This window comes from Plectropomus leopardus, chromosome 7 (assembly GCF_026936395.1).
Source record: "Plectropomus leopardus strain MGB_pleo_1.0 chromosome 7, ASM2693639v1, whole genome shotgun sequence".
NCBI classification, from domain to species: domain Eukaryota; kingdom Metazoa; phylum Chordata; class Actinopteri; order Perciformes; family Serranidae; genus Plectropomus; species Plectropomus leopardus.
Genome location: NC_142182.1, coordinates 13,282,852 through 13,306,138, shown reverse-complemented (window position 1 = coordinate 13,306,138; position 23,287 = coordinate 13,282,852). Strand labels below are relative to the sequence as shown.

At 37.5% G+C, this 23,287-nt stretch overlaps 1 protein-coding gene and 1 long non-coding RNA gene across 7 annotated transcripts in view; one reads left to right on the top strand and one right to left on the bottom strand.

Annotated features, from left to right (window-relative positions):
• lrrc4ca (leucine rich repeat containing 4C, genome duplicate a) overlaps window positions 1-17,979 on the top strand; it is a 217,652-nt gene extending 199,673 nt beyond the window's left edge. For all 6 annotated transcript variants that reach the window (XM_088079981.1, XM_088079977.1, XM_088079979.1 and 3 more), the window contains one exon: window positions 12,416-17,979. In XM_088079981.1, the coding sequence (XP_087936107.1) occupies window positions 12,467-14,413 (1,947 nt within the window). In that variant the 5' untranslated portion in view covers window positions 12,416-12,466 and the 3' untranslated portion in view covers window positions 14,414-17,979. The remainder of the gene's footprint in view (window positions 1-12,415) is intronic.
• The window catches only part of LOC148189156 (uncharacterized), a 224,776-nt gene that overhangs the window by 867 nt on the left and 200,622 nt on the right, over window positions 1-23,287 (bottom strand). Inside the window, exon 4 of the long non-coding RNA XR_015776972.1 lies at window positions 6,024-6,133. This is a non-coding gene — a long non-coding RNA (uncharacterized LOC148189156). The remainder of the gene's footprint in view (window positions 1-6,023; window positions 6,134-23,287) is intronic.

Sequence of the window (23,287 nt, the reverse complement as noted above, 5' to 3'; positions counted from 1 at the left end):
TTTTACATGTCCTAAAAATGGCTGAAACCTCTTATTATATCTAGTAGAGAAGTGCTATGGTATAACAAGTTGAAAGAAGGGCCAAATAAGGCCCCAAACATCATAATTTCCTAGAGACGCGCTATAGTATAGCATATTGAAAACCGGGCCAAAAAAGGCCAAAAAATGTCATAATATAGCATGTTGAAAAAATCACCAAAAACCGCATAGTATAGTAAGGCAAAAAATCTCAAATTTTGACATGTCCCAAAAATAGCTGAAAATCTCTTATTATAGTTCCTAGAGATGCGCTATAGTATAGCATATTGAAAACCGGGCCAAAAAAGGCCAAAAATGTCATAATTCAGCATGTTGAGAAAATGGCCAAAAACCGCATAGTATAGTAAGGCAAATAATGTCAAATTTTGACATGTCCTAAAAATGGCTGAAAACCTCTTATTATAGCTCCTGGAGACGTGCCATAGTATAGCATGTTGAAGAAAGGGCCAACATAGGCTCAAAACGTCATGATTTAGCAAGTTGAGAAAATGGTCAAAAAACGCATAGTTTTGTAAGGCAAAAAACCTCAAATTTTGACATGTCCCAAAATGGCTGAAAACCTTTTTTTATACTTTCTAGAGGCGCACTATAGTATAGCATATTGAAAACTGGGCCAAAAAAGGCCAAAATGTCATAATATAGCTAGTTGAAAAAATCACCAAAAACCGCATAGTATAGTAAGGCAAATAATCTCAAATTTTTGCATGTCCTAAAAATGGCTGAAAACCTCTTATTATAGCTCCTAGAGACGCGCCATAGCATAGCATGTTGAAGAAACGGCCAAAAAAAGGCTCAAAACGTCATAATTTAGCATGTAGAGAAAATCACCAAAAACCGCATAGTATAGTAAGGCAAATAATGTCAAATTTTGACATGTCCTAAAAATGTCTCAAAACCTCTTATTATATCTCGTAGAGAAGTGCTATAGTATAACAAGTTGAAAGAAGGGCCAAAAAAGGCCCCAAACATCATAATTTAGCATGTTGAGAAAATAGTCAAAAAACGCATAGTATTGTAAGGCAAAAAATCTCAAATTTTGACATGTCCCAAAAATGGCTGAAAACCTCTTATTATAGTTCCTAGAGACGCGCTATAGTATAGCACATTGAAAACCGGGCCAAAAAGGCCAAAAAATGTAATAATATAGCTAGTTGAAAAAATCACCAAAAACTGCATAGTATAGTAAGGCAAATAATCTCAAATTTTGACATGTCCCAAAAATGGCTGAAAACCTCTTATTATAGCTCCTAGAGACGCGCCATAGAATAGCATGTTGAAGAAACGGCCAAAAAAAGGCTCAAAACGTCATAATTTAGCATGTAGAGAAAATGGCCAAAAACCGCATAGTATAGTAAGGCAAATAATGTCAAATTTTGACATGTCCTAAAAATGTCTCAAAACCTCTCATTATATCTTGTAGAGAAGTGCTATAGTATAACAAGTTGAAAGAAGGGCCAAATAAGGCCCCAAACATCATAATTTAGCATGTTGAGAAAATCACCAAAAATCGCATAGTATAGTAAGGCAAAAAATCTCAAATTTTGACATGTCCCAAAAATGGCTGAAAACCTCTTATTATAGTTCCTAGAGATGCGCTATAGTATAGCATATTGAAAACCGCCCAAAAAAGGCCAAAAATGTCATAATATAGCATGTTGAAAACATCACCAAAAACTGCATAGTATAGTAAGGCAAATAATCTCAAATTTTGACATGTCCTAAAAATGGCTGAAAACCTCTTATTATAGCTCCTAGAGACGCGCCATAGCATAGCATGTTGAAGAAAGGGCCAAAAAAAGGCTCAAAACGTCATAATTTAGCATGTAGAGAAAATCACCAAAAACCGCATAGTATAGTAAGGCAAATAATGTCAAATTTTGACATGTCCTAAAAATGTCTCAAAATCTTTTATTATATCTCGTAGAGAAGTGCTATAGTATAACAAGTTGAAAGAAGGGCCAAAAAAGGCCCCAAACATCATAATTTAGCATGTTGAGAAAATAGTCAAAAAACGCATAGTATAGTAAGGCAAAAAATCTCAAATTTTGACATGTCCCAAAAATGGCTAAAAACCTCTTATTATAGTTCCTAGAGATGCACTATAGTATAGCATATTGAAAACCGGGCCAAAAAAGGCCAAAAATGTCAAAATATAGCATGTTGAAAAAATCACCAAAAACCGCATAGTATAGTAAGGCAAAAAATCTCAAATTTTGACATGTCCCAAAGTTGGCTGAAAACCTCTTATTATAGTTCCTAAAGATGCGCTATAGTATAGCATATTGAAAACCGGGCCAAAAAAGGCCAAAAAATGTCATAATATAGCTAGTTGAAAAAATCACCAAAAACCGCATAGTATAGTAAGGCAAAAAATCTCAAATTTTGACATGTCCTAAAAGTGGCTCAAAACCTCTTATTATATCTAAAGAGAGGCGTGCTATAGTATAGCATGTTGAAAGAACGGCCAAAAAGGCCCAAAACATCATAATATAGCTAGTTGAAAAAATCACCAAAAACCGCATAGTATAGTAAGGCAAAAAATCTCAAATTTTGACATGTCCTAAAAATGTCTCAAAACCTCTCATTATATCTTGTAGAGAGGCGTGCCATAGTATAGCATGTTGAAAAAACGGCCAAAAAAGGCCCAAAAAGTCATAATTTAGCATGTTGAAAAAATCACCAAAAAGCATAGTATAGTAAGGCAAAAAATCTCAAATTTTGACATGTCCTAAAAGTGGCTCAAAACCTCTTATTATATCTCGTAGAGACATGCCATAGTAGAGCATGTTGAAGAAAGGGCCCAAAACAGGCTCAAAACGTCATAATTTAGCAAGTTGAGAAAATGGCCAAAAACCGCATAGTATAGTAAGGCAAAAAAACTCAAATTTTGACATGTCCCAAAAATGGCTGAAAAATTCTTATTATAGTTCCTGGAGACGCGCTATAGTATAGCACATTGAAAACCGGGCCAAAAAAGGCCAAAAATGTCATAATATAGCTAGTTGAAAAAATCACCAAAAACTGCATAGTATAGTAAGGCAAATAATCTCAAATTTTGACATGTCCCAAAAATGGCTGAAAACCTCTTATTATAGCTCCTAGAGACGCGCCATAGAATAGCATGTTGAAGAAACGGCCAAAAAAAGGCTCAAAACGTCATAATTTAGCATGTAGAGAAAATGGCCAAAAACCGCATAGTATAGTAAGGCAAAAAATCTCAAATTTTGACATGTCCTAAAAATGTCTCAAAACCTCTCATTATATCTCGTAGAGAAGTGCTATAGTATAACAAGTTGAAAGAAGGGCCAAATAAGGCCCCAAACATCATAATTTAGCATGTTGAGAAAATCACCAAAAATCGCATAGTATAGTAAGGCAAAAAATCTCAAATTTTGACATGTCCCAAAAATAGCTGAAAATCTCTTATTATAGTTCCTAGAGACGCGCTATAGTATAGCATATTGAAAACCGGGCCAAAAAAGGCCAAAAAATGTCATAATATAGCATGTTGAAAAAATCACCAAAAACCGCATAGTATAGTAAGGCAAAAAATCTCAAATTTTGACATGTCCCAAAAATGGCTGAAAACCTCTTATTATAGCTCCTAGAGACGCGCCATAGAATAGCATGTTGAAGAAACGGCCAAAAAAAGGCTCAAAACGTCATAATTTAGCATGTAGAGAAAATGGCCAAAAACCGCATAGTATAGTAAGGCAGAAAATCTCAAATTTTGACATTTCCTAAAGGTGGCTCAAAACCTCTTATTATATCTCGTAGAGAAGTGCTATAGTATAACAAGTTGAAAGAAGGGCCAAATAAGGCCCCAAACATCATAATTTAGCATGTTGAGAAAATAGTCAAAAAACGCATAGTATAGTAAGGCAAAAAATCTCAAATTTTGACATGTCCCAAAAATGGCTGAAAACCTCTTATTATAGTTCCTAGAGATGCGCTATAGTATAGCATATTGAAAACCGGGCCAAAAAAGGCCAAAAATGTCATAATATAGCATGTTGAAAAAAATCACCGAAAACCGCATAGTATAGTAAGGCAAATAATCTCAAATTTTTGCATGTCCTAAAAATGGCTGAAAACCTCTTATTATAGCTCCTAGAGACCATCATAGCATAGCATGTTGAAGAAAGGGCCAAAAAAAGGCTCAAAACGTCATAATTTAGCATGTAGAGAAAATCACCAAATACCGCATAGTATAGTAAGGCAAATAATGTCAAATTTTGACATTTCCTAAAATTGTCTCAAAACCTCTTATTATATCTCGTAGAGAAGTGCTATAGTATAACAAGTTGAAAGAAGGGCCAAAAAAGGCCCCAAACATCATAATTTAGCATGTTGAGAAAATAGTCAAAAAACGCATAGTATAGTAAGGCAAAAAATCTTATTATATCTCGTAGAGATGTGCCATAGCATAGCATGTTGAAGAAAGGGCCCAAAACAGGCTCAAAACGTCATAATTTAGCAAGTTGAGAAAATGGCCAAAAACCGCATAGTATAGTAAGGAAAAAAAACTCAAATTTTGACATGTCCCAAAAATGGCTGAAAAACTCTTATTATAGTTCCTGGAGACGCGCTATAGTATAGCACATTGAAAACCGGGCCAAAAAAGGCCAAAAAATGTCATAATATAGCTAGTTGAAAAAATCACCAAAAACCGCATAGTATCGTAAGGCAAATAATCTCAAATTTTGACATGTCCCAAAAATGGCTGAAAAACTCTTATTATAGCTCCTAGAGACGCACTATAGTATAGCATATTGAAAACCGGGCCAAAAAAGGCCAAAAAATGTCATAATATAGCTAGTTGAAAAAATCACCAAAAACCACATAGTATAGTAAGGCAAAAAATCTCAAATTTTAAAATGTCTTGAAAATGGCTGAAAACCTCTTATTATAGCTCCTAGAGACGCGCCATAGCATAGCATGTTGAAGAAAGGGCCAACAAAGGCTCAAAACGTCATGATTTAGCAAGTCGAGAAAATGGTCAAAAAACGCATAGTATAGTAAGGCAAAAAACCTCAAATTTTGACATGTCCCAAAATGGCTGAAACCCTCTTATTATAGTTCCTGGAGACGCACTATAGTATAGCATATTGAAAACTGGACCAAAAAAGGCCAAAAATGTCATAATATAGCATGTTGAAAAAATCACCAAAAAGCGCATAGTATAGTAAGGCAAATAATCTCAAATTTTTGCATGTCCTAAAAATGGCTGAAAACCTCTTGTTATAACTCCTCGAGATGCGCCATAGAATAGCATGTTGAAGAAACGGCCAAAAAAGGCTCAAAACATCATAATTTAGCATGTAGAGAAAATGGCCAAAAACCGCATAGTATAGTAAGGCAAAAAATCTCAAATTTTAAAATGTCTTGAAAATGGCTGAAAACCTCTTATTATATCTCATAGAGAAGTGCTATAGTATAACAAGTTGAAAGAAGGGCCAAATAAGGCCCCAAACATCATAATTTAGCATGTTGAGAAAATCACCAAAAATCGCATAGTATAGTAAGGCAAAAAATCTCCCACAGTCCAAAGATATGCAGCTCAGGTTAATTGGTGACTCTAAATTGCCCTTAGGTGTGACTGTGAGTGTGTATGGTTGTTCGTCTATATGTGTCGGCCCTGTGATAGTCTGGCGAACTGTCCAGGGTGTCCCCCCAAAATGGCCCAAGTCATCAAGCATTTTTCCAAAATTTTGTAAAAAAAAAAAAAGTCACAGCAAAGCATTTGCTCCAAAACAGCATAAAAGTTATAAAACAATTAATTGTGTAGTATGATATCCAAATATCACAAATGTCATGGTATAGCATGTTGTCTAAAAGTAGCAGAAAAAGTCATCCAAACTAGCAATTAAAAGTCGTAGTTTACCATGTTGACCAGTAACTTTTTAAAGCCATAGTATAAAATGCATAGAATATATAGTTTGTCTCTGCAGGTAAAAGAAGTCATTGAGTGGCCAGTAGCTCACCTGGTAGAGCGGGCTGTGTGTCCTTGTAGCCGCTGGTTTAACTCTGACCTGTGGCCCTTAGCTGCTTGTCATCCTCTCTCTCTCCTTCCCCCTTTCACGCTTCAGCTTTCCTATTATAATAAAGTAAATGAGAATAGGAGGTTATCTACAGATGAAACATTTAATTCTTTATTAATAGTTTGTGTGTATGTGAAAAGAGTTTTACATATGCGTTTTGGTGAGAAACACGTGTTAGCCCCACATGGCATGCCTGTTGCTTTCAATTGTGTATTAATCACTGAAATCCACCTAAAAAAGTATAAGATATGTGGTTGGGTGTGTGCTGTAGGAGGTAATTGAAATGAATTGCTTAAGGACAACTGGACAATATGTTGTAGGCTTTACATTAAATTATTATGAAGTATCACAGAGAAAAAATAATGAAAGACCAGTAAACAAAAGAAAAGGAGAATAGTAAATACAGAAAAAAACAGAGAAACAACACTCCTATATTTACCTTTAGCTGTTAGTGAAGACGAATAATCAGTTACATTTATGCATAATCGTGATATCTCCAATTAGATTAGAGGGTGGTGAAAATGTGTCATCTAGAAGACAGAACAATGATTTAATAAAATATATTAAATTACAAATGTAGAGGCAAAGCACGAGTCATACTGAGTGACATGCTGCCTTTTAGTTTCAAAGTATTAACACGACTGTCTCAGCAAATATACAGCAGTCTCCGACACTGGCTCAAGGGGAGGATGTTGTGTCCTGTTGTCACCCCAGTGAAATCCTAACACACTGGGAATGATAAACAGTGACAAAACACTGTATGCAAAACATGAGTGAATATGAGCAAAAATAGCACCATATGATAACAATCTTCATCTAATCTATGCTTGCACTAGTCATGGTATCTTGTGCATGTTGCTGTGAGCCTGGAGAGAAGAAAAGAGGAGAAGATTGTGATGCATGTGGTGGGTATCCCTCCCACACTGGAATCCATAAAGGATTCTGGTTTATATTTGGAGCTGTTGCAAGATTGCTGGCATTATCAAGAAGTGACCTGATTTAATTTTTATCTCATTAATCTCTCTCTCTCTTTCTCTCTCTAGCGTACACGCCAACCTCCCTCTTTCACACACTATCTCTCACTCGTCAGTCTCTCATCATTCTTCCCCCTCCATCCCATGCAGTGTGAAAGCTAAATCTTCTGTCTGTCACTCCTCACTAAAAAGTTCATCATCAGCGGGCACTCAAGCATTAAGTGAGTGAAGAAAGCCCTAGGTCGAGTCCCCTCTCACTTTCCTCACCTTTCAAATGACGCTATGACTGTGTTTGTGAAGACTAAAGACAGGAAGTGTTTATTGAGCACAGACAGAGAGCAGAAGAAAATCACTCAGTGCCTTTTTTTGCCAAGCAGTGGCGTCACCAAACCTATTTTAGGGGGCTTTAGCCCCACTAGAATTTCCTGTAGCCCTGCTAAATAATTCATTCAGCCTTTTCTGGCTGATTTATAATGCAAAAATAAGATTCAGACTCCAAAATTACTGTACTCATGAAAAGGTCTGGGAGTAGGAAGGGGAAACTGCTGTGCAGCACAGTATGTGCACTGGTGAAACCAGCGACAGAATTCTAGCTGTGCATTCAGCGAAAAAAAAAAAAAGAATAGTATGATGAAACATGGGACTTACACAAGCATAACATGCATTTAGGATATAAAGTGTAGATGCCTTATCCATGATTTCCTGTCAGGATCAATAAAGTATCTATCTATCTATCTATCTATGCTTACAATTTAATTCTTATAAACTGCTGCTTGTGTACTATATTAACTTTTACCAAAAGGAAGGCTTTGATGTTTATAATAATCTTGCATTTCATTATACATTAAGTGAGCAACATAAATTATGTCATACATGTAAATACTTTTGGTTGTTTTTTATGCTCATAACACAAGTATACCTCCCTTAAATCCAAGACATATTGATGTTTGCAGGAAGATGTTTACTAGTGTTTAAGCTGTTGAATTTAGCAACCAGGTGACTAATGACATGTCAGAGAAAGTTTTGGGAAAGTCTTATTTTTTGATGGTCAGTGGTCAATAAAGTGAGCTTCTCCATGCTATGATGTACTTATGTCGCATTGACATTAAAACCTGTGTTAAGAGTGTCCTAATTAAGACAATGTATAAGGATCATATGAGTTGACATGCAAGATGCAATGCTTTTTTGTCCTCTATGTGGCTAAACAGCTGTATAAAGCCATTAACAGAGTGTCTCTGTATAGCTGGCTTCAGTGTGAATTGTTTCTGTTTCATACACCAGAAATTAATTCAGAAATGTTGCAGATCTTGCTCTTCAATTGTCTGCAGTTCTTCTAATCTGGGTCATGCTTTAGTTCTCTCCACCAGACAAAGAGACAGCTGGCAGTTCATAATCTGTTAGGACAAAAGTTTGAAAATGCATTCTTTTCTTAATCTCATTTTCCTTATCTCTTTTCATCTAATTCCTTCACTGCACTACGTAAATCCAATTTTGCTGCTTTCATTGTTAGTGTGGGGACGCATTGTTTTGCTTTGTAAATCAACTTCATCTTTTCTGCTGCCATAATTTGGATTGCTGATTCATTGTTTATCTCTGTTCAAGGAATGATCTCCTGAAAAGGAGGATGAGTAAATAGTGGAATAAGATACAGGGATTCCTTATCCAAGGGATATTCACAAATTCAGACTGCGCAGCACATTTTTCTAGTCGGTGATGGTTGATGGAATTCTACCTCAAAATAAAAAAAAACAACATACTTGTCTGAACAATAAATGTGTCTGTGTGTGTTTACTGTTATTATAACTCACTTCTGAGGAGGTCAGCAGCAGGGGCAGAGCTAGATGCTGTAAGCATTTGGGTCTTAGCCCATTTACGGGGGGGCTGCTTGATTTTTCCCCATTTAATGCCGCTATATGCATTAATTTAAAGCCATTCATGATAGTTGAATGCCTAAAAATCAGCTGATTGCTGACGTTCAGTTGTTGCTCCCCATTGAGCTAGCCCTGAAGGACCGTCACCATGAGCCACTCTCCCACTGCTCTCTTTGCCCGGTTTTCCAAAGTTAATGCAGCAGCAATGGCAAACATCTAACTGGTTACAACAATCTCACACCAACAAAAGGGGCTGAGCGAATCAATAAGCTGCTCACAGCTCTACAATGAGGTCAGATTTCACCCGATTTCCACAGTCAAATTTGCAGATTGGGCAGACTCGCAAGTTGTTGTGGAATTCACAGGTTTGGCTGTATTTGCATTGAAAGTTGCAATCACAACATTGTGTATGGACTGACATAGTAAAATAATCTGACAGGTACAAGGATTATGGTATTTTAAAAAACTATAAGATTCAGGGGTTTTTCATAAAACTATTTTGGCTGGAGCCCCAGAAGACCTCCCTTCGAGCTCCCCCTCTGATCAGCAGAACATGCAAACAGAAACCCTGGATTGTATCATGGTCAGATGTTTAGTGTAAGGTTTTTAATTCCTCACAAATTTAAGCCGCCATAAAGGGATGTGATTTTCAGCATGGTGTGTGATCCCTGTCACATTTGCCTGGACCCCTGCATGGAAACATATTCTTTCTCCACCCGCAGGCTTTTGCTGCTTGGATTTTAAATTTTGTAATTGAAGAATTAATGGAGTCAGTAATCACGCAATTAATCAGTAGTTACAGTAATAGCCTGCTCGTTCTAAAGTGAAGAGCTTTCTTTTGCAGTTGCGGCTGTGAGTTGAATATACTGTAATACCACATGAACACTGTGTTCATGGAGTTGATTTATTGTATTCTGTTCAGAAATCAGCCGTTATGCTATTTCTGTTACACTGTTTTACTTATGTTTGTGTGTATGTGTGGGGGGTGTTTCAGCAGATAGTAACAGTCTCGCAGTGTTTCCAGTTCACCTTTGAGCTGCCCCGTGGTCATGCATGTCTTCATTTGCAGTATTTGAAAGAGCAAAGCTTAAAAGAAAAAAAAAGGGTGAAAAAAATTGATCTATTTCCAGCAACCCTTTCCTTTTCAAAATCTTACACACCATTTTTACATTTTTTAATTTGGCTAATTTGTGTCCTAACTCACAGCGTCAGTGACAATTGACTTAGTGGCAAAAAATAACATCAGTTCTTTCTGATGACCTTACTGAAATATGACAGCTGTTTCACTTCAAACACATCCCAAGGGAACCCTTCTTTTTAGAGCTCATATGATTTTTCTGTTTCTAGATTAAAACCAATTTGTGTGACAGTCAGACAGATTTACTGTAGCTATTTGTAGCTCAACAACACATAAGGCAGTGTTTATCACTGTCATTTCACTGCAGGTTGTAACTCCAGCACTTTTTGTGTGAAGTTAACATTTTTTCTTTCGTGTTCACATTGATTTTCTGAATGTGCTCCAGTTTCCTCCCACATTTAAAAACATTGAGGTCAGGTAGATTAGAGACTCTATAAATGTTTCTCTTTATCTGTGTTAGCTGTGTGACTCACTTCCGACCTGCCCAGAGTGTTTCCCTGTCGTTTACTTAGCAGAGGGAGAAAAAAATCCAGCTTTCTCTGACAATGATGAAAAATAATATGTAAGGCTGAATTCTGACAGCTATACGAAAAATGGGGCGAAGTGTTGTTGAGGCTGTCATACTACTCAAATAGTGATGATCTACAGTTGTCATGCTCATTGCAGGATCTACTGTAATTGCTGTATATGTGATAGTGAGCACTGCAGCTACAATCTAGTCTCTCACATATGATTCACAATATGATTCACCACTATTAACATCAGTAGGTGCCAATAAGTTCTAGTTTTTTTGTTTTATAAGTCATGTGAGGCATAGGCGTAGATTTCAGGAAAACATGAAAGTAGCAGAGGACTTTGACAAAATTAAAGACATCTACATCATAAATTGATGCAGAAAAGATGCATGTTGGGGCATAAAAAAAATCACCAGAATGCAGAAAATGAAATGTTTAGATGCTCAAAATGTTCTTGTGGAGGACCCCCAAACCTTGTTTTATATGTGTCCAAACGCCATTATTAAAATGAAACCTACGCCCCGGTGTCATACCAGAACACTGGAACTAATTATAATGTTAGTAGTATAACAAGTTATCTCTTTATTATCTATATTTCCACAAGAGGGCCAGATTTTGATATTTAATACTTAAATCTCGATAAGTTTGTTCTAGAAACTAATTCTTCTTGGCTGTCTCTACATGACTGTCAGCCAAAAGAGAGATTGGCTGGGATTTGAATTCAATCAGAAGCACCATCTTAATAATTTAGATAAACTGTATGGTATGGTGTTCACTTAGCTGTGATTTATGACTAATAAAGGGTGTATTTATGAATTCAATTATTTTATCAGGGTCATTTTACATAAATGTATTATTTCTGGTCACTTTCAAAACTCACAGTATAAATTCCAGTTTCAACTTTTTACTTTCCAGGTGAAAGTTTTTATTTCAAGCTGTGCTTCCTCAAGTTGCAGTGTTTCAGTTTTTTCTTTTTTTTTTTTTTTTTTTTTTTGCTGTCTTGTGTTTCTGCTTGTTATTTATACTGAATGAATGGCACCTTTTTTAACCATTGTTCCCTGTGCAACCATGAAAACTTTGAGGAATACTGGTTTTATCAAGTAGAAAACAGGAATATGGCATTAGCTGAATCAATTAAATAAACATCTGTCATTTAGTCACACTCCATAGCTGCCATAGCATCATCTCTCTTGCACACAGTAAGTCTTAATCAAAGAACGTGTTGTTTGTATTTCGACAGTTTTCTCTGGTGTAATACATAAAGAGTTACACAAACAAATTCCCCGGTTCCATTTTGGCTTGCTTGTTTGACATTCGAGTCACATACGTGCCTTTGAGAAACTGTGAGTTGTAATCAGACGTTTCCAGATATCTCTACTCGATTGAACGACTGGTGGGTGGTGAGCTTCCTTATTATTTATGTCTCCCGAGTCTCAAATATAAATCACACAACACAGCAGTCATAGCTGCTTTTCTTTCCTCCCTTCCTCCTCCCGCAGAGATACAGCACAGAAGTTGGCGGCTTCATTGTTATTTTATTTTATGTGACTGAGCTGGAGAGTGCATGGAGGACAGTACGCCCAGAAACAAAGATGGATATAAGGTGCTCAATCAAGGTTGCAAGTTTGTGTGTGTGGGTGTGTGTATATGTGGGTATTGTGGCTGCAACAGATACACAAACCTGAGGGATATTTTTTGGTGAAATTTGTCAAATTTTCCTATCTTTTTTTTCACTGTTTTTCAGAGTATTTCAGAGCTCATTATTGGAAGGGAGAATCTCTGAATGATCAATTTTCTAATGTATCTCTTCTCTCTTCTGTGTCTCATTTCCCTCCAGTGAGCCAAAATCCTCATTCCAAAGAGTGGAAGACCAGTCAATGAATTATGAATGTTAAACAAGATGACCTCCTCTCAGCAGCAGCAGATGATGCGAGGTCCTAGGTGGAACCGGGCCTTGTCCGACCCTTTGTTTGTGCTGCTTCTGGCCCTCCAGCTGCTGGTGGTGGCAGGGCTGGTACGTGCTCAGACGTGCCCCTCTGTCTGCTCCTGTAGTAACCAGTTCAGCAAAGTCATCTGCACACGACGAGGCCTGCGGGATGTCCCTGACGGCATCTCAACCAACACGCGCTACCTGAATCTGCAAGAAAATCTCATCCAGGTCATAAAGGTGGACAGCTTCAAGCACCTGAGACATCTGGAGATCCTGCAGCTAAGCAAAAACCACATACGCAAAATTGAGCTTGGGGCCTTCAATGGACTGGCCAGCCTCAATACCTTGGAGCTTTTTGATAACCGCCTCACCACTATCCCAAACGGGGCTTTCGAATACCTGTCCAAACTAAAGGAGCTTTGGCTGAGGAATAATCCCATAGAGAGCATTCCCTCCTATGCTTTCAACAGAGTGCCCTCATTACGGCGGTTGGACCTTGGAGAGCTCAAACGGCTCTCCTACATATCTGAGGGGGCTTTTGAAGGGCTGAGCAATCTACGCTACTTAAATCTGGGAATGTGCAATCTGAAGGAAATTCCCAACCTTATTCCCCTGGTGAAGCTGGATGAACTGGAGATGTCGGGGAACCAGCTAACAGTCATCCGACCTGGCTCTTTTAAAGGGCTCATCCATTTGCAGAAGCTATGGATGATGCATGCCCAAATCCAGACCATAGAGAGGAACTCTTTTGACGACTTGCAGTCACTAGTGGAGCTCAATCTAGCCCATAACAACCTTACCCTCTTGCCCCATGATCTCTTCACTCCTTTGCATCACCTGGAGAGGGTGCACTTGCACCACAACCCGTGGAATTGTAACTGTGACATCCTGTGGCTAAGCTGGTGGCTAAAGGAGATGGTACCAGCAAACACCAGCTGCTGTGCCCGCTGCAGCTCACCAACCCACCACAAGGGACGATACATTGGCGAGCTGGACCAGAACTACTTTCACTGTTATGCTCCTGTTATTGTGGAGCCTCCCGCAGACCTAAATGTGACAGAGGGAAGTGCTGCAGAGTTGAAATGCAGAGCCAGCTCCTTGACCTCGGTAAGCTGGATTACACCCAATGGTTCCATCATGACACACGGTGCTTACAAGGTCAGAATCTCTGTGCTGAATGATGGCACTCTGAACTTCACTAATGTTACCATGCAGGACACAGGCACATACACATGTATGGTCAGTAATTCTGCAGGTAACACAACAGCATCTGCCACTCTCAATGTGTCCTCTACGGAGAACAGCAGCTTCAGCTACTTCACCACAGTGACTGTGGAAACCATAGAAACGCCGCATAATGAAGGCTTCACCACCGCCGTGCAACAGAAGGTGGGCCCCACCCCATCTGCTGGTACGTGGGAGTCTGTTTCACCCACGTCTACAACTACCACCACAGTCCGGACCCCGGTCTCCACCCGCGCAACAGAGAAGACTTACACAATCCCCGTCACGGAGCTAGGTGGGGAGGGCTCGCTGAACGGCTTGGACGAGGTAATGAAGACGACCAAGATCATCATTGGCTGCTTTGTTGCAATCACACTCATGGCAGCGGTTATGCTGATCATCTTCTACAAGATGCGCAAGCAGCACCACCAGCAGAACCACCACGCACCCACACGCACCATTGAGATCATCAATGTGGACGAGGACTGTGTAACAGGAGGCCCGGGCATGGAGGGCCACCTGACCCTGCCTCCTCTTGAGCACGAGCACCTCAACCACTATAACACCTACAAGACTGCATACAATCATGCCTCCACTATCAACTCCATACACAGCTCAGCGCACGAACCTTTGTTAATCCGGGCCAGCTCAAAAGACAATGTACAAGAGACCCAAATCTAATACTTTTTTTTCAAACTGAGACATTATAAAACTGATGGAATTACATAAAGACATTACTGACAGGACAGTACTGACAATTGGTTATGAGGACTGTGGCTCAAACATGGAGGAACAGACTCGTGTGTTTGGCAAATCAGTGGCTGGTGATGTTTATTCAATGACTTTGGGAATTAGGGTATGTCTACTGTTTCAAAAAGTGTCTTTACAAAACAGAAGTTATTTATTTAAGAAAAAACTATTGTGGTTAAATCAAGAAAAAACTGTATTCTGCAATTATTTTTTCAGCACTTAATTCATGTTTTTCTTTTTTTTTCTTCCTCTCATTTCACGGGATAGGTTTACTAATATGCTTTCAAACTCTGTTTGAAGACGTCTGTTGAAGAAAAACTCCTGAAGCAAATTATTGTTCTTTTTTTTGGTAAACTGCAGTGTTTGGATCAGATGAAATAGTAACCTCGTTTCCCCAATGTATCAAAGGAATCTAGAGCACATTAGTGATTTTCTCCAGCTGTGGATTAAGTGATGAAATCTTTTGTGACCATCTGTAACTGAGATGAATCGTTATTTTACAGTGAGTGACAGAGCTGTCAGTGACAAAATTTGATCATAATTCACTGTTTAATTGTATCTGTCACATACATATGAGGCACTCTCTGCAGAGTCATCAATAGACTCAGGATCTTAAATGAGAGGAATATGTCCTACTGTTGTAAAAGTTGAGGCTCACTATTAGAAGTACATTTTAGTTAAATTAAATTCTATTGATTAACTATGAAAGAAACTTACATTTGTCTTTGTGTTCCTAATGTATATGCAAAATTTGATCCCTAATCTCCACTTGTTTTGATTCAAGTTTCCAGCTCCTCTGAGATGTCTTCTGATGATTATAGAGAACATTTCATAAATTGCATTAAGACCCATTTAGATTGTCAGGGTCACAATACAGGAGCAGCATTAATGGGTACTTTAGAATCTGCATAATTGTGATTGAAATAATAGTGAAGAATGTAGATGATCTTCAATTCTGGCACTACTGCCTCCAAATATTTCCAGTGTATCAAGGCCACACCTTTACCTTGCCATTGTTGGTACCCTGGTATATCAACATGATTGCTTTGAAGCCCCCTTTTTCATACTGGGACCCCTTACAGCATCTGCAATTCTGCAGTATGGAGTGTTGTCAGAAACAGACTGATGAGCTGAAGAAAGAGCTTAAACCTTTATACAGCTGTCTGAGCACATTGCCTGTCATCTGTGTGCCACATTTCCACATGGGCAGTGCCTGGCAGCCCCAGATTCACACCCTGCCCCTGCCAACCACAGGACTTGGCCCTAAGCAGCGGGGCTTATGCTGTGAGAGGCTTTAGGGGTGAATGTGTGGGATCGGGCATCAACCAGATGTTTGGGCTGCACCTGCCTCTCTCCCTTTGCGACAACACAATTTCCATTTTAATTGATGTGCCCATGGGCTTTGGATGAACACAGCACTGCCGGCGTCCATACCCTGGAAACCATTTCAAAGTCCCCACTGTGAAACATGGCGTCCGGCACCATATATGCAGATGTTAGGCCGACATTTGTCAGGTCCAACGCTTAGGGAGATGCCCCAGGTTTAATTTTAGGATATAAGGGCAGATTTTGCTCCCCTAACAGTAAAATATACAAAAGGGTTAGGCCAAAGTCATACTTAATTCATTTTTGTGTTTTCATTATACCAAGGTGATACAGTAAGGAAACACAGAGAAAAATTCCTCTCAAAATAACTACTGTTACAGATAGTGGCATGTACTTTCTGTGGAGTAACCTTCAAACTAGAAGTGGTACTCCACCCAAAATTCACATTATCTAGCAAGTTTTGAACACTCATCCTCTATGGGCTTGAAAGGCTCAGATTAATGATGGTTAGAGTGGATTCCATTCATGGCAATGGTGGTTTTTATGAGAGAAATAAAGTATTAAGTTATTCACCAAAAATTCTCAAATTACTCTCGCTGCATAATCAACATCTTTGCAGTCCATCTGTGTACTTGGTTCATTTCAAACAGCAGCAAATCACCATTTGGCTAAAACAGAAATGCTTTAGGAGCTTTAATGTTAATAGGTCCATTTAGTGTCCTCCTGTTGCCCTTCCATTGGTCAAAACCACTCTTAACTGAACTGACCAGCCAAACTCTGACCTTCCCTTAACAAAGCCAGCACAGCTGGGCAGACATTTGACAAGCGTTCACTACCCTACATTGAAGAATAAAGACAACTAAATTACATGACTACAAACCTTTTGCAGCCCCTTTTAAAGCCCACATGGAGTAAGCTCTTGCTATTACAAAATTCAGATTTTTGAACTACAAGAAAAACAGGCTTCTTCCCATAGTTGAATGAGTCAGCATGTTCAGGTAGGGAGAATAAATGAGATACAGTGGCAGTCTTAGTATCTCATAACTAGAGAATTAAATTTAACAACAAGATAATAATCTAAAGCCCTTTTCCCACAAGACTAATGTTACCTGGGGTCCTCTTCTGATATGTAATACAATAAATGCTTATATATGTTAATAACCTATGTCTGTAATCTGTTGAGTAAAAACCCAAATTGCCATCCATATTTCACTTAATGCAGAGGTCATTTGATGATATTAGTCCAGTGTAAGCGTCATGATATTTAGTTTTATCTGAACATTTTGCTTCCTCCTACAGGTTAAGGATTCTGGAGGCCGTAGTGGGAATTATTAATAGGAGCTTTGATACCATTTGGTATGCAAATGCAGGTGGATATTGTATCCACTCGGAGACCCACTGGATATTTCATATTTCAAGATATGTTATTAATCAAGATTATTGATTGAGATTTGTTCAGTTAATTGATTTATTCACTTTGAATGTGCTGCACACAACACAGATGTGGGGATAGATTCCTAAAGAACATGAGGTCCCCAGATAATTTCAGTCCAGACAGAATGAGATAAGTTATGCTTTTTTTTGCCCCCCACCCCAACCACTATATACCCCGTAATCGCACTTCTGTGGAGTTTGGCACATTTGTAAACCATAGAATGACAACGGTGTGTCATTTAGTCTGTGTTTGAGTTCCTAGTGGTGGGATGTGGATCACGATTCTACTCAGTTTATGTAAGAGAGTGTAACCATCTTCCCCTTTTGCCTTTAGTTGGAGGTAAATTGTCTGAAAATTTTAATGGTAAATTTGTTGCATTTTAGTCAAGCTGTCTCATGTATGTAAGATATCTAAATATTTTTTGGTCAGTATTCTTTTTTGTTTTCCACATTTTTAAATTTTTTTTTCTGAGAGGGAATGCTGTTCTAGTGGTAGATTTATATAAAAATACATTTTGAGAATAAAACAAAACAAAAACATTTTTTTTAAATTTTGATTTTACATGTGCCAACAACCTGTTCTAAAAGTGAAAAAGAGAAACATGCTGTAAAGAATAAGAGATTGGTTTTCATGTAAGCATTCTTTCATGACCTTTAAAAGATATGGAGATCGATTATAGAGACCAGAGTTTGTAGTTCATACACAAAATATGGTTAAAATAAACTATTGTTGTTTTTCTGTATTGTCTGATTCTTGCTTTCATCTTGTGCCACAAAAGAACTGATATAGATCTGATAGAGGCTATTCGAAGTTGCTGTATTTTTTAAATTATTTTTTCCCCTCCATAATCAGACTATTAATTAACTATAAAATTATTATTAATTAATCATTTTATTAATTATTATTATTAAATTATTAAAATTACATTTCCTTAATTGACTATACTTTCAATTTGAATTGAATGATAAATTGACTGTTTCTATTTATTATCCAAGTTAGAGAAGAAAATAATCTTCCATCTATTTCAAACTATTTTGAATATAGGGCTGTCATGCTATACAAAAGTATTCATATGAAAATGTAGATTCATGATGATGCAATCATTGTATTTTCTCGAAATGGATATATAGCCCTACACTGTAAAAAGTATGCAGCATCAGTGTGAAACTAGAATCAGCTAAGCAGCTTTCATCCTCATATCATCGCTGCAGAGGCATAGTGACATGCAAAATCATGTAGGACCATACCAGGCTGACTATATAAGTCAATGTATAAAGCACACCACCGATACATATACGGTACATTCACTGTAGTATTCTCTTATATACTTAAAGTAGAGGCCATTGAGCAAAAATGATGGAAGTGGTAACGTACGTACTTGGTACTTTCAGCACTGATACCTTGTGCACTGTCCATGAGACATTATTTTTCTTAAATTAACTCTTAAAAATGGCTTACAGAAAAAGGGATAATGATAACAAATATTTTAGGTTTCTGCGCTTAAACAGATCACACATTACTCTTAAGACATGGTTGTAGCGTTACAAACTTTAAATGTTTTTAGAGCAAGAGTCAACAAGGAATTCTCGAACAACACTGTTTGTTTGGTAGCTACAGTTGTAAATGTTGTCCGGTCAATGCTCATGTATCTTAAAAGGGAAATGACTGTAATATGTTAACATTTCAGCATAAAAATCTAAGTGACCCTCATAAGAAAGCACAATGGATGTTTAAAAGTAGATGTACTTTAACTTTTAAGGATGTGCTCTAAATGTGTTACTCATTGTGATAGTCAAAATATGTTACTGATTATATTTAAGATAACATATTCGGCCCTTTTTCGGTTGACACTCTGTAACAACTATTTAATTACAATATTGTATTTTTGCTACTTAAGTCACTAGTTACAAAAAAAAGAGAAGAAGCATATACCAGATACCTTTAATCAATCTGCATATCTTACTCAGGCACTAAAAATACACTTATTGACACCACTGATGAAATTTTCAAGATCCAATCATAATATTATATTATTGTGTTAGCTTATGGAGAGCTAATAACACTAGCATGATAACAAAGCATGTGATTTGGATCTTATCCACAGCAGATTCCAGCGCAAGACAAACAAGATGATTGGAATTTTTAATTAATTTCTCTATCATTAGCATTTGCAAGCTACCGTTCTCCTTTGTAATTAGCCAAATGACATAAGATTGTGATCACCTATGTGATCAAGTCATATCTCAATGTACAAGCCACCAGCAAACATTTGGAACCAAGATTGATGATATCCAGTTTGAGGCAATCAGTTGTAAATGAGAATAATGGTCAAAACAGTGGATTGATGAATGTACTACAAAATGTCCAACAGCCACAGCAATAATAAATTAAGTGTATTTTAGTGATAAACCAACATTGAAGCCTGTACCAATAGATTTTAACAACTGATAACTATTCCCATTTTCTCAAGGATACCTCACTAATCACTCACCACCCCATGAGAGCAGACCAGTGTTTTGTGTGGAGCAATGATATCAAATAGTCATATGACACTGAAGAAAGCCAAGACACCAAAGTGAATTTATAAGTTATCTTTGCTTGGTATTTGCTAAATTATATATTATTATAACACAGAATCTAACTATCTACATACACTCTGTTTAGTTGTTCAACCAGTTCTACTGTTAGTGAAACCGCTAGTAAAAGTTACTGGCAAGTTAAGTGCTGTTTTGTCATTTCTATTCATTTACACTTTCTTATTCTCTATGCTGTCCTCAAAGATTTACAGGCAGGTGATGTTGCTCAGTGGTAGAGCACATTCTGTGAATATATCTGACGTGTAGTCGGACAAAGTAGGTTGTATCTAGATCTCATTACACACTCAAGAGAGCAAATACACATTTTTTTTTGAGTGAACTTGTTTAGATTAATCTAATACTAAGAGTTTTGTGCCCCCCAAATGCCTGACAAATACTGTCTTGTATTGATTCAGTAAGAGACCATGTATTTTTCAGTATGGTACAATCCTCTGATATGGCTGATTGTAACTGTTTTTTTAAATGAGTTAGTTTCCAGTACTATTTCACCTTCTCTAAAGAGCAATGACAGATAAGTCAGCATTTGAATGTGCAGAAAATTTGAACATGAGCATAAATCTGGCTGAATCATTTGAGCTACTCAGGTCCACAAGTTTGTTAATTAATTAAAATGCATTAATGCATCATTAATATAAATATGTGCTACATGTACATTTAATGAGGTCTTCCCCACATGGAAGACACAAATAAGGATGGAAAAGTAAATTCCTATGTGAGTTCAATCAGCAACGATAAGTAGTAATTATAATAATAATAAATAAGAAAAGTTGATCTGCAGGAGATTATAGAATGCTTGAGAACCTTACTATATTATGATCTCTTTTTATATTTTGCATTGTCACCTATTGTCTGAACTTTGTGTTTTCCTTTACATAGATAGACTTTTCCTCCATAAATTGTGGATAAAGATTCATCAGAAGGCAGGAAAATAAAGTGTCAGATGCTCAAAAATTTCTGGCGGAAGACCCTAGACCACCATTTAATATATGTCCACACCAATGTTCAAATAATACCTACGCCCTTGTTGGCAAGGTCTCTGCTGAGACATTCGTAAACCCAAACAAAAACAGTAATACCATCCACTCCCCCACCACTACCCAACAAAGTAAGTCAATAAACCAGTAATAGGTGTGCTGGAATTTAACCAGCCCACCAATTATTTTTTTGCTCATCTTCATCCATATTGTCACTGTTCTTCATTTTGCATATTCGTGAGAGAGTTAGTCAATGAGAGAGAGAAGAGAGGTTGAGGCAAAGTAAGTTGTACTTTCGTTTTCACAACAGGATGCTTTGATTAGATGTATCCATCAGGGGTAAAGCTGCTGCACTGGCAGCATCAGTCAAACCAAGTATACATATAAAAAAGGTCTGTGTGATTTGGGAATACAAAGCTGTTAACATCAATATGATAAATGAAGATGGGAGAATATCCTGCACACAAAAATGCTCAAATGAACCTGCTTTAAAATACATCTGTAATCAGATATATTAACCCAGCAGCCACTATTTGAAAACACTGCAACACATGCTGTCATTTCTCAGTGAAAATAAATGTGCTTGTTCTATAATCTTATGTATATTTCTGCAGGATGATTTATCTATCATGTAGGTCCAACTTTTTATTCCATAACATTTTTAAGACTAAACATCATCAACAAGATAAACAACCATTAAACGTATTTTACTAAGTTAGAGGTTCTTTAAATAACTATCTTTGCTAAAAGGTTGAGCTCACCCAACCCCTTTATTTTTGTGGCGCATTTGTGTCATCCGGTCATAAACAAGCTAAAGCATGCAGTCTACTCCTTGAGGAAACATTGCATTACAATGTATAATGCCAACTGGTCTGCTCTTTCAAGTGTGTGACAGGTTGGTTTTCATAATAGTTGCCTATTCAAAACACAGCCCAGGGCCTGTTTCACTGGCTCCTCACTAATGCACCATTAAACTCCTCATTTTCTTATTTATTCTGCTCCTGAGGCTCTGGTAAATTAATGGGTGCTTAATGCCAGCGCAGTGTTTGGTATGCTAGTGTTTCTCTTATGTGAATAATATTTGAGTTTATATAGAAAAACTGTGAAGTTAAAGTATGTCACTGAGAGAAAAGGCTGAGATAGAGTCATTTCCTCTGTTTACATGATGGACAGATGTGTATATTCAAGCACTGTATTTTACTCAAAAAACACAGTTAACATAGTCCTGATGGGATGTGAAACCAGATATGACCATAAAATCTATTCAAAAATGTTATAGATAAATAAGAACAATACAAATGTATAACTTTTTTGTCTTATAGTTACAGATTATTTAGAGAGGACAACATACAGTATATAAAGCTTTGTAAATTCCAGGGGCTATAAAAGTATCTGTAGTTTAGTATTCTGGATATGATAACACCAGTTTAAAGCAGGTCACAGAGTTTCCGGCTATAAAACTTGAGATGAATTAGAACATATTCAGGGGTCGCATATGAAAATATTTAAAGATCACTGCCAAAAGCTACCCGACTGCTTCTCCTAGTTGTACCTTAACTGTTGCCCTAGAGTCAGAATGTGCTGTTTTAGACACAAAGGGCAACAGAAGTTTTTTTAGCAGTGGCAGACTATCTATGCTGTCTTGCAAGTACAGACGGCAGAGGCTGAGAAGAGTTTGCTCAGTTTCTTAAGCAGCTGTATATTCCCGGCAGACCTTAACCTGTAGGTCAGGCAACCTGTCTATCAGACAAAACTGTCTACCATGTTCAAGAAAGATGGAGTCAGTTTATAGGCACTAAAGAGCAGAAGATAAATATGTCTTAAAGTTCAGCCTTACAGATATAACTAAGGCAGCTCATGTGAGAGCACAAAACTCAGACTAGAATGCTTTCGAAGTTTTCTGGTAAGATTTTTACACAAAAACAAGCTCCAAATTAAAGTCACATACAACCCAAAACCTAAAAATAGAGTTAAAATTAGACATTTTTATATGTTTAATTTATTTGATGATGTGCCCTTATTCACAGTTTCCTCCACACTGGGACTTCAAGCAGCCAGATGCCCCATGATGGCAGTTCCTCTTTTGAGGTCAGTAGCTGCCCTTTTTTTTTTCCAGATACAGCATCATGGCAGACAAGCTCAAAATGAGATCAAAAGGAAAGTGTGTTTTCAGTCATCAGGGAAAGATAACACTTTTGGCATGTACTGTTAATCCATCAGTTACTCATTTATTTGTCAGATAAAATAGTACAAGGTATAACGCCAGTGAAATGTGATCCCATCAGCTCTTTTGAGTTTTAAAAATGGCGTGGTGACTACACCCAAATATGGGCAGCGCAGCTCTGCAACTACCTTTGAATGGCAAAGCAGGGACAGGACAGCACCTCACATTCCCACTGTCCCACTGTCACACAGGTCCTTATTCATCATAAGCACATGCCCTCTATCTGTTTCTCACCAGAGTCCACTGCTC